The sequence below is a fragment of the Eretmochelys imbricata genome, chromosome 14 (assembly GCF_965152235.1).
Source record: "Eretmochelys imbricata isolate rEreImb1 chromosome 14, rEreImb1.hap1, whole genome shotgun sequence".
NCBI lineage: Eukaryota > Metazoa > Chordata > Testudines > Cheloniidae > Eretmochelys > Eretmochelys imbricata.
Window position 1 is genome coordinate 15,209,583 of NC_135585.1, and position 14,687 is coordinate 15,224,269.

A 14,687-nucleotide genomic window follows, 5' to 3' on the forward strand; every position below is an offset into this window, starting at 1 on the left:
TGCAGCCCCCAATTGCCCCATGCAAGAAGAGGACACAACTGATCAACTATGGGTTTTATTGCTAGTGAGCAGGCAGCAAGCAATTTGTATTCACTGCTCAGGGAGAAGGTAAGTGTGACTACATATTATGGCTGGCTGCATTTATTGCTGACGTGACCCTTTATGAGTAGTTATACAGAAAGAGCAGCTCTCTGCTCCCATGAAAACTCGGACACCAAAGGGTAGGGTTTGATTGTCAGGCTGCTGTGAATGCAGACAATCCCCCATATGATGTCCTAGGACAGAGCTTGGATCAAGACATAAGCCCCGAGAGAGGCAGGTATTGATTGCAGCAGTGTTGAATGTTTGTCACTTCACTTTGAAGCTAAAAACACCACCACATGTTAACATAATGATAAGGCTATAGTTATAGGAAACACAGAGACTAAGTCTACCTTGGTAATCTTAACCTGTCCACATTACACTCATGGGCCCAAATTCTCCTTTCAAAGTCTCACTGGTGTGACACTATCAGAGTCAATGGGTATACCCCATGGTAAGCGAGAAGGGAAACTTGCCCATCTAGTATTGTGGACTAATAGTGATGCTGATATATGTCATACGCAATGGGCCCGTTTCTGCCTTCAGATCTGCACCCACCTCTCCGAATGATGTTGTTGGGAGTTGCTCAGATGTAGCTCAGGGACTTATTACACCTCTGACTTACTGGTGTAAATCAGGAGTGTAAATCCACTGGAGGCCGCAGAAGGATGGTGCAGTAAGTGAAGGGAGAATTGGGCCTTGTGCACACAGTTGTAGATGAGTTACTATTCAACCCCAAACTTTTTCATTTCTGGACGTTGCAGCATTTAAAACTGCAGCTGCCTCCTCGCCCTATCTGTTCTTATAAATGAGAAGTAACTAGCATTCTACTCTGAGGCAGTACCTGCCTCCCTCAGGGCTCCTTGCTGTTGATACCAGATACTGGTACAACCCTGGAATTTCCTATCATAACAGCCGAATGCGTCCATTTGCTGAGCACATATCCCTATCCCTGACCTTATTGAGACAGTTACAGCCATGGCAGCCCAGTGCCAGGAGGCCTCTCCACTTCCCTGTGCAATGTGGAGAGCTACTTGTTCCTCCTTGTTATTTTTGGCTGCTCTTTTGTCTTTGGGGTTCTTTAACCTTTAACAAGGAAAAGAAAGCTGCAGAAGCCACTTGCCTTGGCCTTTGGTTTGCTGCAATCAGCCAGGGGAAGCAGGGCATAAAGACCAAAGCTTCAAATTAGCAGTTTGAGACTAGAATTACTAACAGGCTGACCAGACAGTTCTAATCTTTCATTTCAATGGCAAGAAAGTGGCAGTGAGAGAAGAGTGATTTTCTGGGTTCAGATGAATGCCCTGTTTGACATTCAGCTCTGATAAAAAGAAGTTTTAAGTGACCAATTAGCCAGCATCTGTGCTTTTAAAGGGATATGTGTGTATACAGGTTATTTTATTGAGCAGCTGAGAAAATACTTAATTCACTGAAAAGTTCATTAGGAAGGCACAAAAACACAAGATGAGCGAAGATGGTATTGTAGCTAGGGGCAGACCTGGAGTTAGAAACACGGGGTTTGCACCTGGCTCTGCCACAGACTCACTGCATGGTTTTTTGCAAGTTACTTAACTTCTCTGTGTCTCACTTGTCTCATCTGTCAAATGAGTGTGATATAATGCTTATCTACTTCCCAGGGGTGAGAGTGGCTAAATGAATGAATGGTTGTGCAGTGCTTTGAGATTCTTGGCTAGAAGGGGTTGTAAAAGTGCAAAATATGATTATTACACAGAGATTGCAAAATACCACCAGCTCAAACAGGGTGAAATTCAACCCTGTAGTGAGGGCCAATGAACCATATAAGTCTGATTTTGACATGCAGGTGGTGTATAGCCCTTGTGCTGGTTTTCTGCACAGGACTGAATTTTACCCACAGTGCTCATTTGATCAGTTTAAAGGAAAATGGTTGTGATTAGTATTAATATCATCAAGCATATTCCTGCAAACCCTGACTTGCATGAATAGTGATGCCAGTGGGCTAATAATGCGCATGAGGATTTGCAGGGTTAGGCCCTTAGCTAGCATATACAGTGCCAATCAGAGTAGTATCAAGGTATTAAGTAAATATTTACTAAGTAAGAATGAATTTTAAAATACATTTGCAAAACTGTTTGGAGAAACTGTTATAATAGTTTTGTAACAGTGGATTGTGCCAGCATCTCCCGCAGGGCTTGCTGCAGTTTTGCTCATACTGCGTAAGACAGAGACATAGGTACAGACACAGGAAATGCAACTCATCACTGGAATGCAAGAGACTTTCAGTGTTAAACTGTTGTTAAAGCAACCAGATTTGTTTCCCAATAATAGAATTTGCCTTTCAACAACTTTGGAAGTCTCCACCTTTCTTATGCATTCAAGCGGCTTTCCTCCATTTCCTGTGCCTTAACCTACTTCATTAAACTAGCAAGACGGCAGCCCCCTGTTTGGTTGTTAATTACTCTCTCTTTTAATGACAGGTTTCAGAGTAGCAGGCGCGTTAGTCTCACACATTCTTGTCAACTGCTGGAAATGGCCCACCTTGATTATCACTACAATAGGTTTTTTTTCTCTCCTGCTGGTAGTAGCTCACCTTACCTGATCACTCTCGTTACAGTGTGTATGGTAACACCCATTGTTTCATGTTCTCTGTGTTTATAAAATCTCCCTACTGTATTTTCCACTGCATGCATCCGATGAAGTGAGCTGTAGCTCACGAAAGCTTATGCTCAAATAGAATTGTTAGATTCTATGGTGCCACAAGTCCTCCTTTTCTCTCTTTTAATGTAAGGCACATTTTCACTGTGGGTTAGTGACTCAATTTTCATTGCAATTAGACAGAGTGGTTAGTTTAACACTTATACTACATTTCCAATTTCTACAACTGATTTCAATGGAAGTTTTGCCTGCAGGATCCAGATTTAGATAAATCGGCATAATGCACACAGAAAACTGCTGTCTCACAATGGCCAGGCAGGTGGTGAGTTGATTACTGCTATTGCTTCTACTGATGGGCTATGAATTGTGCATGCAGCTAGTCTATGCTAACACATCTGATTGTTTTGTTATCCTATCCTCTCTTCCCCATTGGTTTAATCCACCTGCTATGGCTTGTCCTTTAGACTATAAATCCATTGGAGCAGAGATTGTCATTTACTGTATGTTTGTACAGAGTTTAGCACAATAGGGTCCCAATGTTGCTGAGGCCTTAAGAGAAATGATGAATAATACAACATGGAATAATACCATAAAATTATGATGTTGATGATAACGCAAATCCAAAGTGCAGAGTATCAGGTTACAGGAAGATAAGCCCATGCCACTTGTGCATTGGGGGATATTGACCTTGTGGTCTATCATGCCTCAGGTATCTGTGAAGTTGTATTGCAGGTTTCCTTAAATGCTGCAACTCTGTTTCACAAGTGAACAATAATGTTAGAGGTGTAAGTGCCAAAACAATGCTTTGCTTTGGAAACCTGCTGAATCTTAAATGTCAAACTTCCACTTTGTAGAAAAACTGGTGTCTGTTCAGAAAGCCACTTACTCCCTGGGGGAAAGGTAAGACAGACTTTAAAACTGGGCCTGGAAAAAGCTGTTTAAAGAAACATATCTACCTCCTGGACTATTTTCAGAGTAACAGCCGTGTTAGTCTGTATTCGCAAAAAGAAAAGGAGTACTTGTGGCACCTTAGAGACTAACCAATTTATTTGAGCATGAGCTTTCGTGAGCTACAGCTCACTTCATCAGATGCATACCGTGGAAACTGCAGCAGACTTTATATATACACAGAGAATATGAAACAATACCTCCTCCCACCCCACTGTCCTGCTGGTAATAGCTTATCTAAAGTAATCATCAGGTTAGGTCATTTCCAGCACAAATCCAGGTTTTCTCACTGGACTATGTCACTTTTCCATAAGCTTCACTGATTCCACACATTCTCATATCCCATGGGTATCCCACTGCTGAGAAACATCTTGGGTCAAATTCTTCACTCACCCATGAAACTTCAGTGGAGAATTTGCCACTTCCTGCCTCCAGTCCTTTCGTGTGCATAACACATCACCAATGCACATGTCACATCTCCCTTTTAGTGGCGAATCCACTAGAGGATAACAGCCTACTGCTGCTGCCAGCTAATGGTGATAGACTCCTTCAGCTTAAGTGATTGGAGATCCAAGCTGCAGTGCTAAGGTCAAACCCTGCTGAAATGACAATCCATGTATGAGTCATGAGAAGTGCACACCAAGGGCCTGATTTTAAGAGGTGCTGAGTCCCTTCAGCTCTCACTGACTTCAACTAAGGTTTCAGAGTAACCGCTGGGTTAGTCTGTATTCGCAAAAAGAAAAGGAGTACTTGTGGCACCTTAGAGACTAACCAATTTATTTGAGCATAAGCTTTTGTGAGCTACAGCTCACTTCATCGGATGCATACTGTGGAAAGTGTAGAAGATCTTTTTATACACACAAAGCATGAAAAAATACCTCCCCCCACCCCACTCTCCTGCTGGTAATAGCTTATCTAAAGTGATCATACACATTCATTGTAAGGAGAGTGATCACTTTAGATAAGCTATTACGAGCAGGAGAGTGGGGTGGGGGGAGGTATTTTTTCATGCTTTGTGTGTATAAAAAGATCTTCTACACTTTCCACAGTATGCATCCGATGAAGTGAGCTGTAGCTCACGAAAGCTTATGCTCAAATAAATTGGTTAATCTCTAAGGTGCCACAAGTCCTCCTTTTCTTTCAACTAAGGTTGTGGGTGCACAGCACTTTTGAAAAGCAACCACTCAGCTGATCTCAGCCCTCACAATGGTACATGGGGAGAGCTAGATCTAAAATTAAAGTCTAAACAAATAATTTCAGGTTCAGGAATCAAATCAATAAATAATTCAATAATAAATGTTGAATTGATTACAAGAAGAAGTATCCCAAAGGTGGAATGAAACATGCAACCTGAGTCAGAGGGCGCTGAGGTGGGTCAGAGGATGAAACTGGTGTTTACACACTTTTCAGTGGGTAATTTATCTGGTGTCTTGACAGCTCACAGCAGTGCTCTCTCAAATCTGTTAGTGGTGCTTGCTCTGACTCACTGAGGAAAGGACTTTGTGTGTATGTGTGAGAAATCTATACTGTCTGTTTGCAGCCAGGAAAGCAGAACAATCGAAAAGACAAAAACTGATCACAGCAAACTCTCACTGGCCAGAAAATGACTCATTACAACCAAGGGAGCACTGCTGAGCTCAACCTCAATCCATATGGGGCTCATCGACAATACACCGACATCCATAGCTGGTGACGTATGTGTCTGACTGGGCTGAGCAGTGAACCATCTCTACAGGATTTCAGCTCCAGGAAGGGGAAATCGGGGGTGGCACCATGTGGTAATTTAGGGTTTGTCTACTGGGGTTCATGCCTCTGGGGAGGGTCATGAACCAATGTCAGGCACTCCTGACCACTCTGCCCTTCTCCAGTTGGTAAATGGGGAGGTTCCCAGCTAGATGAGAGGGAGCCCTGGAGGGACCCAGTGTGAGGAAGTTTGGGAATCATTGTGCTAATTCCTTGTATTTGGGACCATGTCCTAGCTGGGGGTCAGTCCTGGGAGTGGGAGGAGTGTGGGAAGAGAGGAAATACACCAGGAGAATGGAGAAGATATCCTCCATGCGGGGAGCTGGTTCCTCAGCCCCCCACAGCTCCCACTCCACCTGATCCAAAGCCCAGAGAGGTTTTCCACAGGGGAGGGCTAGGACACCAGGATGAACCCTGTGCCCCTGTCCTCTTCCCCCAGCCTGCCAGGGCACAGGCCCATTCTGGAAGGAAGCGGCTGCCTGGCTGGCTCGCTGGCTCCTGGGCACGACCCCCTCCATCCCCGCTCCGCCCCCGGCTCTCGGCGGCGCCGCTTGCCAATGCCATGCAGCACACCGCTGTGTGTGAACGCTCGTGTGTGGCGGCCGGAGTCAGCTGCTCTTTGATTTCAGCGCTGCGGCGCTGAGCGCCCCGGGGTGGGGGCGGGAGACCAGCCCCGGCCGCCGCTCCTCCAGGGCAGCCAGCGCGCTGCGGCGGCGGCAGTGACTGGGGGCTGATCCCGCGGCGGGCAGGGGAGAGGCGCTGGAGGTTGACGCGGCGCCCGCCGCTAGGGGCTGCAGGCTGCGCTTCCCCCGCAGCTCTCCCCGGAGCCGGGACCTAAGCAGCCAAGCTCCTGCCAGCCGCCGCCAGACCCGTGCAGCGCCCGGAACATCGGCTCCAGCCGCCCAGCCCGGCGGCCGGCTGAAGTCCCCCGGGGCCGGCACGGGGAGCCGGCTCCCTGCCAACTTGCCCAAGGGACCCTGCCCCGCCTGCCGCCGGCCCCTTCCCTCTCCCACGCCCCGTGGCCTGCAGAGAGATGCCGGGGAGCGGGCAGGCGGCCAGGCAAGGCGAGGAATCCGGCTGAGGTTCGCCTCGCGGCTCCCCTCCTAGATGCCAGATGGCCTCGGAAAACTCCCCGCCCCTGTGCCCAAGGAACTGCTCCGCCTGGGCTCCCAGGAACGGGTCCGGTAAGTGCGGGCGGGGGGCCGGCGGGGCTGAGAGCAGCGGCAGCAGACCCTACGGGATGGGCTGGGACAGGTGGGCAGGGAAGCCTCTGGCAAAGGGGGTCTCTTGTTGGTGCTTTGATTGGTGCCGGGTACCGGTACACGGAGGTTTGGGGGAGCCCAGCGCTGGCCCCACCTACACCGGCGCGCTATAACGCCCTGCACTTTCCGGGCTTGAGACGGAACCGGCTCCAAGAAGACGCCCGGAGCCTGGGCCGAGGGGAGAGATTCTGCTTCAGCGCCTCTGCCTCGGGGAACAGGGCTGCGCTCTCCGCTTCAGTTCCCCTCCCTCGTCCGTGCCCCCACCCCAGTGAGACACGCGGCAAGTTGGTGAAATTGTTACACTTCAGAACCAGCGGGGGCTGGACAGCTCCTGCGCTGGTCTCCCAGCTCCGCTGCGGGCCGCTCTCTGGACCCCGCCGGGGGGCTCCCTGCACAGCGCGAAGGGAGGGAAGAAGTTGAATGCGGCAGCTTGCAAAGTTCCCAGCAAAGAGCCCTTGCAATTAACCGAGAGCCGTAGTGCCAGGCACTGCAGCCAGTGAGAAGGCTCATCCCTCCAGGGCAAGCCCGTAACCCTTTGGGTTCAGCCTTTTTATTTTTTATTCTAAAATTAGTCATAGGCAGTTGAAATATTTCCACTGCATTCTGAGCATAAGGCAACAATAATGATAATTCTTGGCATTATGGCAGCACTTTTCAGCCCTAGCTCTCAAAGCATTTCACAGTGGAGGGTAAGCGTCATCGCGGTGCTACAGCTGGGAAATGAGGCACCGAGAAGGTAAGCCGTTTGGCTGGACTCACAAAGGGAATCTGGTAATGCTGGGAGCGAAACCCAGGTCCTGGGACCTTTGCTTTATCCGCTGGACCCTGCTACCATCTTATAGTCTTACACCAATACGGTTTATCCTGTGGAGAAGCCCATGAGGCCAGGTGCTCCGTAGTGTACATTGGTGACATTCCATTGACTTCAATGGAGCTGAGAATCTGACACTGAAATCAATAGAAGCAGCTGTTCTCAAACTAGGGGACCTCCCAGGGGAGGTGCAGGAAAGTGTCAACGGAGGCGCAAGCGCATGTGGGTGTTTTATTTAAGAACTCTGTCTGTCAGGGGGGATGGGGCTCATGCAGAAAGGCTGTGCACAACCCGGAGGTGGGGATAAAGGGCACAGCTGGAGGCCCCCCCTGCCCCGGGGGCTGACAGCCAGGGCTGTCCTCCCACACACCTCCATCCTTCAATGGGAGGCAGCCCAGGCTTGGCTCTTCTTCTCCCCCCTCCTTCCCAATCCCTCACCTGGAGGTGGTGGGGCTCCAGCCATCAGCCCCAGGGAGGCAGAAGCAGCGCAGAAGGGTGGCAATGGGGCACTAAGGCTGCTGTGAAAAGTGATATTTACAGATATCACTTTTCACATGGCCACACTTACTTCTGTCCTATTACTGGCACAGTGCTGCCTTCAGAGCTGAGTGCCTGGCCAGCAGCTGCTGCTCTCCCCTCTGCCTTCAGAGCTGGCTGGCAGCATATGTACTGGGAGGGCAGGGGCGGGGCGGGGGATACATGACTACAGACACAAATAAGGGAGACCTGATCAAATAAGCTTGAGAACCACTGCAATAGAGCAATGAATATTTACAGCAGCTGAGGATCTAGCTCCTTATTTCAGAAGGTGGATGACAGTCACCTTTATTCATTGAATGCTTCACTTTAAGTCCTTCATTAGCAAACACACTAAAAGACAGTTTAATAGGTAGTTGGATACATTTGTTACAAGTCCATTCTCACCTTAGAGATAAAGGTCTGTGGGCCAGGTCCTGTGATCCTCACTCAGGCAAAACTTCCACTAAAGTGAATGAATGTTTTGACTGAGTATGGATCACAGGATGAGACGTAGAGATGAAATTGTGACAAATCTTGTTGCCATATAAGAATTCAAGTAGTTGTCCTAATTCTGCAGTGGATGGCCACTTGGCCTTTCACTAGAGCCATGGAGATAGAGCTCAGATCCTTCTGCTCTAAAAGTCCCTACCCATTTGAGCTAAAGAAGAATCTCCTTCAGATGGTAGCAGTACAGAGTCTAATCCACACAGCTGAGTAGTTCTGATTTTATTCAGTGGAAGGCACCAGTGCACATGCACACTAAATTCATTAAAAAGAAAAGGAGGACTTGTGGCACCTTAGAGACTAACAAATTTATTTGAGCATGAGCTTTCGTGAGCTGCAGCTCACTTCATTGAATGCATCCGATGAAGTGAGCTGTAGCTCACGAAAGCTTACGCTCAAATAAATTTGTTAGTCTTTAAGGTGCCACAAGTACTCCTGTTCTTTTTGGGAATACAGACTAACACGGCTGCTACTCTGAAACCACTAAATTCATTGCATCACTTACTAATATGGCCTTAAACCTTAAGGTCCTGCCAACACTGCACTGACTGTCTTTGTGTCTCATTTGCTAAAATTGCCCGTTCATTCCACTGTCCTGCAGTACACACTGCACCAGTTGTCTGCATGCATGCTGCCCTCCATCCCAGCGTTGGCTGCTTTTTAGTGGTGCTTTAAGTATAAAGTTTGCAAAGCTCTTTGGGATCCTTCAGGATGAAAGGCACTATATAAATAATCTTTTATGTGAGGCCTTTGTGCTTACATAAACTTTGCTATAAGATTATTTGTGCTTGTACGAAACATTACAAAACCACCATGAGCATTTTAAAAAAACTCAGTTGTACACCACAAAATACATTATATTCAGACTCCCAGCCATTAAAATGTCCTGTGTTTTAATAACACAATCCTCCCTGTTCCTGGAAGGGGGGGAGGGGGACACATCTCATATTAGTTACTATATAGCAGCTTGGAGGGAGAGTCTTATTCTTCTAGTCTCCAGGCCCTGGGAAAGAGGGAGGCCAGTCTGGACACTCTGGAGATGTGTAGGCTTGATAATATGGGAGCAACAACAGGTCTCAATTGTGTTCCTATGTCAGAGTGTTATTTAAGGCCATAGAGCACAGGGCTTTTCTTGGGGAATAATGACCAGCTGGGAGGAATTGATACACTTCAACCACAGCCATGACAGGGGCTATTAAGATCAGTGGGTCACTAATCCCCTGGAAACAGCCTGTGCCAAAGTTATTTTTATTATGAGCTGAACATAGGGGGTGGGCGCAGGCAGGAAAATCCCACAGGCATATGGATTATTTTCTTATGGGTGATATATTTCAGTTAGTTTGGACAGAGTGTTCCTAAGACATCAGCCAAATAGATTCTCATCATTCACTTCCGTTTCTAATCAACAGCAGATGAAGCAGCAGGGGGCTGTCTTTGCTGGAGATACAAATATGAATCCTTAGCAAACCAGTCTGCTTTACCTGTGACAAGGCTCTTCCCATTTGTGGCTGATTGGCTGCATTCTGTCAACTGTGCGGATGCTTGAGATAGGATGCATATTGCTATAGATTCAAAATGTTCCTACCTGGCTTTGTTTATGACTCATCCTGAGGCTTCCAAGTGTCAAAAGCATAGTGGTACCAGCGACTTGTCACATCTCTGCTCCCTAGAAAGCAAACATGACATGATTGAGGTGGCACACATCTGTTTTGCTAGTTCTGGGTCTGATCCTGCTCTCTGTCCCCCACCCCACCCTCGGTGTAAATTGGGAGTTACTCCATTGACTTCTGTCAAGTTACTCCAGATTTACTCTGATGTAGCAGATAAAAGTTTGGACTCAAGATGTTTTAACTGGCAATACTTGGCCCTGAATGGGTATCTGCTGTTCAGAAGGACCAAACACTAGTGACATATTTGCTAGTTTTTATTTCTCTGGGTTCTACTGTAAATGTCCCCCACTTCCTTCCTGCACTACACCTCGGCAGGAACAAGTTGTTAAGGAGACAGAAGAATGGAATAATTGAAAAGTGTTCCCAAATAAAATCAGTTTGAATCTGCAATTCAATGAGAGCCAGTCATACAGTGGGCTTAGGGAATGCTAGAACTGCAGTGCATATCATTTCAACAAGCACACAAATAATTTACACAGTGACTCGTTGATCATGGAATCAACATACCCCGTAGGAGAAAAATAATGAGATAAAAAGTGATCTGTCTCAGTTGGGGATGGTGGTGGTCTTCTCTTTGCACATGTGGTACATGGCACTTCCTGACAAGGCAGTCGGCTCAGCAAACACTAACTCAGACTTGGGATGTCATGCAGAGAAATCAGGTGTGAGTTGCCATTGGCCATTGGGCCATTAACCTACAGAGACCATCATTGTAACAAGTGAAAATGAATGTGGTTATCTGGGCCTAATGCTTTCCACAAGTTCTAAGCAGCTGCTGCTTCCATTGACTTCAGCTGGGTTCTCGGAACTACTGAAAATCAGGTGCCTAAATATGGACTCAGGGGCCTAATTTTAGGCACCTGCTTTTGAAAACCTTGGCCTTAGTATTTAGGTGAAGCTTTAGAGACCTCTTGCAGGAGGTAGGTCAGAGCTGAGATACACTGGCATAGCTGTTTCAAGTCAGGACTGAGGTACATTATGGCAGTGGTTTTCAAACTGCGAGTCGCAACCCAGTACTGGGTCGTGGAATGTAAGGCACTGGGGTGTGGTGGCTCTGGTCAGCACCACTGACTGGGCCGTTAGAAGTCCTATCGGCGGTGCTGCCCAGCTAAGGCAGGCTAGTCCTTACCTGTTCCAACCCCACACTGTGCCCTGGAAGCGGCCAGCAGTAGGTCCGCCTCCTAGACAGGGGGCCACAGGGCTCCACGTGCTGCCCCTGCCCTGAGCACTGGCTCCACGCTTCCATTGGCCGAGAAGAGGTCAATGGGAGTGGGGGGGAGGGGTGATGCCTGTGGGTGAGAGCCACGCGGAGACGCTTGCGTGCCTCTGCCTAGGAGCCAGATCTGTTGCTGGCTGCTTCCAGGGTGCAGCGCAGTCTGTGGCACCAGGACAGGCAGAAAGTCTGCCTTAGCACCCTCGCTGCACCACTGGCTGGGAGCTGCCTGAGGTAAGCCCCAACCCCACACCCCAATCCCCAGTCCCACCCCTGGAGCCCCTTCCTGCACCCTAAACCCCTACCCCAGACCAGACTCCCCCAAACCCAGAGCACCCTCCTGCATCCCAAACCCCTCATCCCCAGCCCCACCTCAGAGATTGCACCCCCAGCCCAGAGCCCTGACCCCCTCCTGCACCCCAACCTCCTGACCCAGCCCAAAGCTCCCTCCCACATCCTGAACCCCTCATTCCTGGCCCCACCCCGCAGCCCTCACCCCTGCACCTCAACCCTCTGCTCCAGCCCTGAGCCCCTCCCACACCCCAAACCCCTCATCCCCATCTCTGTGGGGTCATGGGCATCAACAAGTTTCTCCAACTGGGTTGCCAGAAAAAAAATTTGAAAACCACTGCATTATGGGGATGCTTATATGGCAAAGTGGGTGTAAGTGTGAAACTAAGCTGGTGTGCCATGTGCATTGGGCTGGGCAGGAAAAGGTGTAAGTTACCCCCACTTTAGTATCCACACAATTTCATCAGAAAGAACGAGGAGTACTTGTGGCACCTTAGAGACTAACCAATTTATTTGAGCATAAGCTTTCATGGGCTAAAGCCCACTTGATCAGATGCATGTAGTGGAAAATACAGTAGGAACATATATATATATATATACACACAGAGAACATGAAAAAAATGGGGGTTGCCATACCAGCTCCAATGAGACCAATCGATTAAGGTGGGCTATTATCAGCAGGAGAAAAAAACTTTTGTAGTGATAATTAGGATAGCCCATTTCAAACAGTTGACAAGCACGTGAGAGTAACAGTAGGGGGAAAATAAGCATGGGGAAATAGTTTTTAGTTTTTCCCCATACTAATTTTCCCCCTACTGTTACTCACACCTTCTTGAAATGGGCCATCCTAATTATCACTACAAAAGTTTTTTTCTCCTGCTGATAATAGCCCATCTTAATCGATTGTTCTCGTTAGAGCTGGTATGGCAACCCCCATTTTTTTCATGTTCTCTGTGTGTATATATATCTTCCTACTGTATTTTCCACTACATGCATCTGATCTAGTGGGCTTCAGCCCACGAAAGCTTATCTCAAATAAATTTGTTAGTCTCCAAGTTGCCACAAGTACTCCTCGTTCTTTCTGCTGATACAGACTAACACGGCTACCACTCTGAAACCACACAATTTCAGAATTCTTTAAACCTGTCTCTGAGCTGAGGAGAGATCCAGCTACACAGGGGTATTGGCACAGTGGGGTATGAAGCCCAGGCTGTTAAGACTCATGGCTCTGGTTTGTTTTGGCAGTGGCAGAAAGGGCAGCCCCCTACACCAATGTGATCATGCCTAGCCTGTTTGGCATCATCTGTTTCCTGGGCATTGTCGGGAATCTCATCGTCATCTACACCATTGTCAAGAAGAAAAAGCTGAGGTGCAAGCAGACTGTGCCCGACATCTTCATTTTCAACCTCTCCATCGTGGATCTCCTCTTCCTGCTGGGCATGCCTTTCCTCATCCACCAGCTCCTTGGTAATGGTGCCTGGTATTTCGGGGCTCCGTTGTGCACCATCATCACCGCCTTGGACACTAACAGCCAGATCACCAGCACCAACATCCTGACAGTGATGACCCTCGACCGTTACCTGGCAACCGTCTACCCTCTGAAATCCACCTATGTCCGGACACCATGTGTAGCAGCCTCAGTAATTTGCTTGGTGTGGCTCCTTTCCTTCCTGACCATCATTCCTGTGTGGATGTATGCAGGTCTGATGCCTCTGGAGGATGGGACTGTCCGCTGTGCTCTCTTGCTTCCCAACCCTGAGACTGATGTCTACTGGTTCACGCTCTACCAGTTCATGCTGGCCTTTGCTATCCCACTGATTGTCATCTGTGTTGTTTACTTTAAGATCCTCCAGCACATGGCTACCACCGTGGTCCCCCTTCCCCAGAGGAGCCTCCAGGTACGTACCAAGAAAGTCACCCGCATGGCAGTTGCCATCTGCTCTGCCTTTTTCATTTGCTGGGCCCCTTTCTACATCCTCCAGCTGGTGCATCTCGGCATTGACACACCTTCTGTTGCCTTCTTCTATGCCTATAACTTCGCCATTAGCTTGGGCTATGCCAACAGCTGCCTCAACCCCTTCCTCTACATTGCCCTGAGTGAGACCTTCAAGCGCCAGTTCATGGTGGCCATCCGTCCTGCCAAGGAGCAGTTCCGCAACAGTAGCTCCATCAACAACAACAGCGCAACAGAGGCCAGTGTGTGCCTAAAGCTTGCACCAGAATCCACTCAGCAGACTCAGTTTCTGGAGGACTTTTCCCCACACTCACTGCCTGTGACTGTTGCTGTTCACTAGGGACTCTATTGTCACGCCAAAGGATGGCTTTGGGGCTCTTTTTTGGGAATGACACAAAGTAAGGAGGGCTGTGGATAAGAAGTAGCTTCTGACTACCCTCAGTGAAGCACATGGACTACAGGCTTCCACTTTGGAGACGCACAGTCGAGTCCCCTCTCATTACAGGGCTCTGCATTCAATCTACCCCGATCTAAGAGCTTCTGCATACTGGCTCCTTGGTCCACTGAGGAACGACCTGGGAATTCCTTTTAATTTCACACAAAACATTGGGCTCCTCTTGGAGGGAAAAGAGAAAGAGAGGGAGACATGAAGAGAAGTCTTCGGAAGGTATTTTGTTGGCACTGAATGCCATGCCAGCCTTTAGCAAAAGGATCTCAAATGGGTCCTTACTGTTTGACCATTGTTTCTGGGAAAGAAGCTGATATGGACCCTCTTGCTTTAAGACTTGAACTTTACAAAAAGACTATTTTAAAAAGCGGGGGGAGGGCTATAAAACTGAGCTTATCGAGGCCTATGCTTAAATTCCAGAAGCAAAAAGACAAGGAACTGCTCAGCAAAGCAGCCTTCAAAGTGCCTGGGGAACAAACCCACAAGCATTAGTGAGGGAACTCCTGCCTTGCCAAGATCCTCTGGACTTTTTGGTGAAGTCCCAACCTGCCTCCAGTGAGCTGTGCTGCTTGGCCGACCTATGAATATTCAGGAACTGGATGCTGGGGCCTT

General features: G+C 48.3%; 1 protein-coding gene across 1 annotated transcript; it reads left to right on the forward strand.

Moving 5' to 3' along the window:
- The first annotated feature begins 6,517 nt into the window (after positions 1–6,517).
- LOC144275151 (melanin-concentrating hormone receptor 1-like) lies at positions 6,518–13,967 on the forward strand. The gene is made up of 2 exons (XM_077834298.1): positions 6,518–6,587; positions 12,919–13,967. Exons 1-2 carry the CDS (start codon positions 6,518–6,520, stop codon positions 13,965–13,967), a joined length of 1,119 nt encoding a protein of 372 aa, XP_077690424.1.
- Positions 13,968–14,687: the final 720 nt, after the last annotated feature.

Excerpts from the sequence above, each read along its gene's own strand:
- LOC144275151 (XM_077834298.1), top strand. The coding sequence starts at position 6,518 with ATGGCCTCGGAAAACTCCCCGCCCCTGTGCCCAAGGAACTGCTCCGCC. Across the intron at positions 6,588-12,918 it reads GGCTCCCAGGAACGGGTCCG|TGGCAGAAAGGGCAGCCCCC; the intron begins GTAAGTGCGGGC and ends TTGTTTTGGCAG.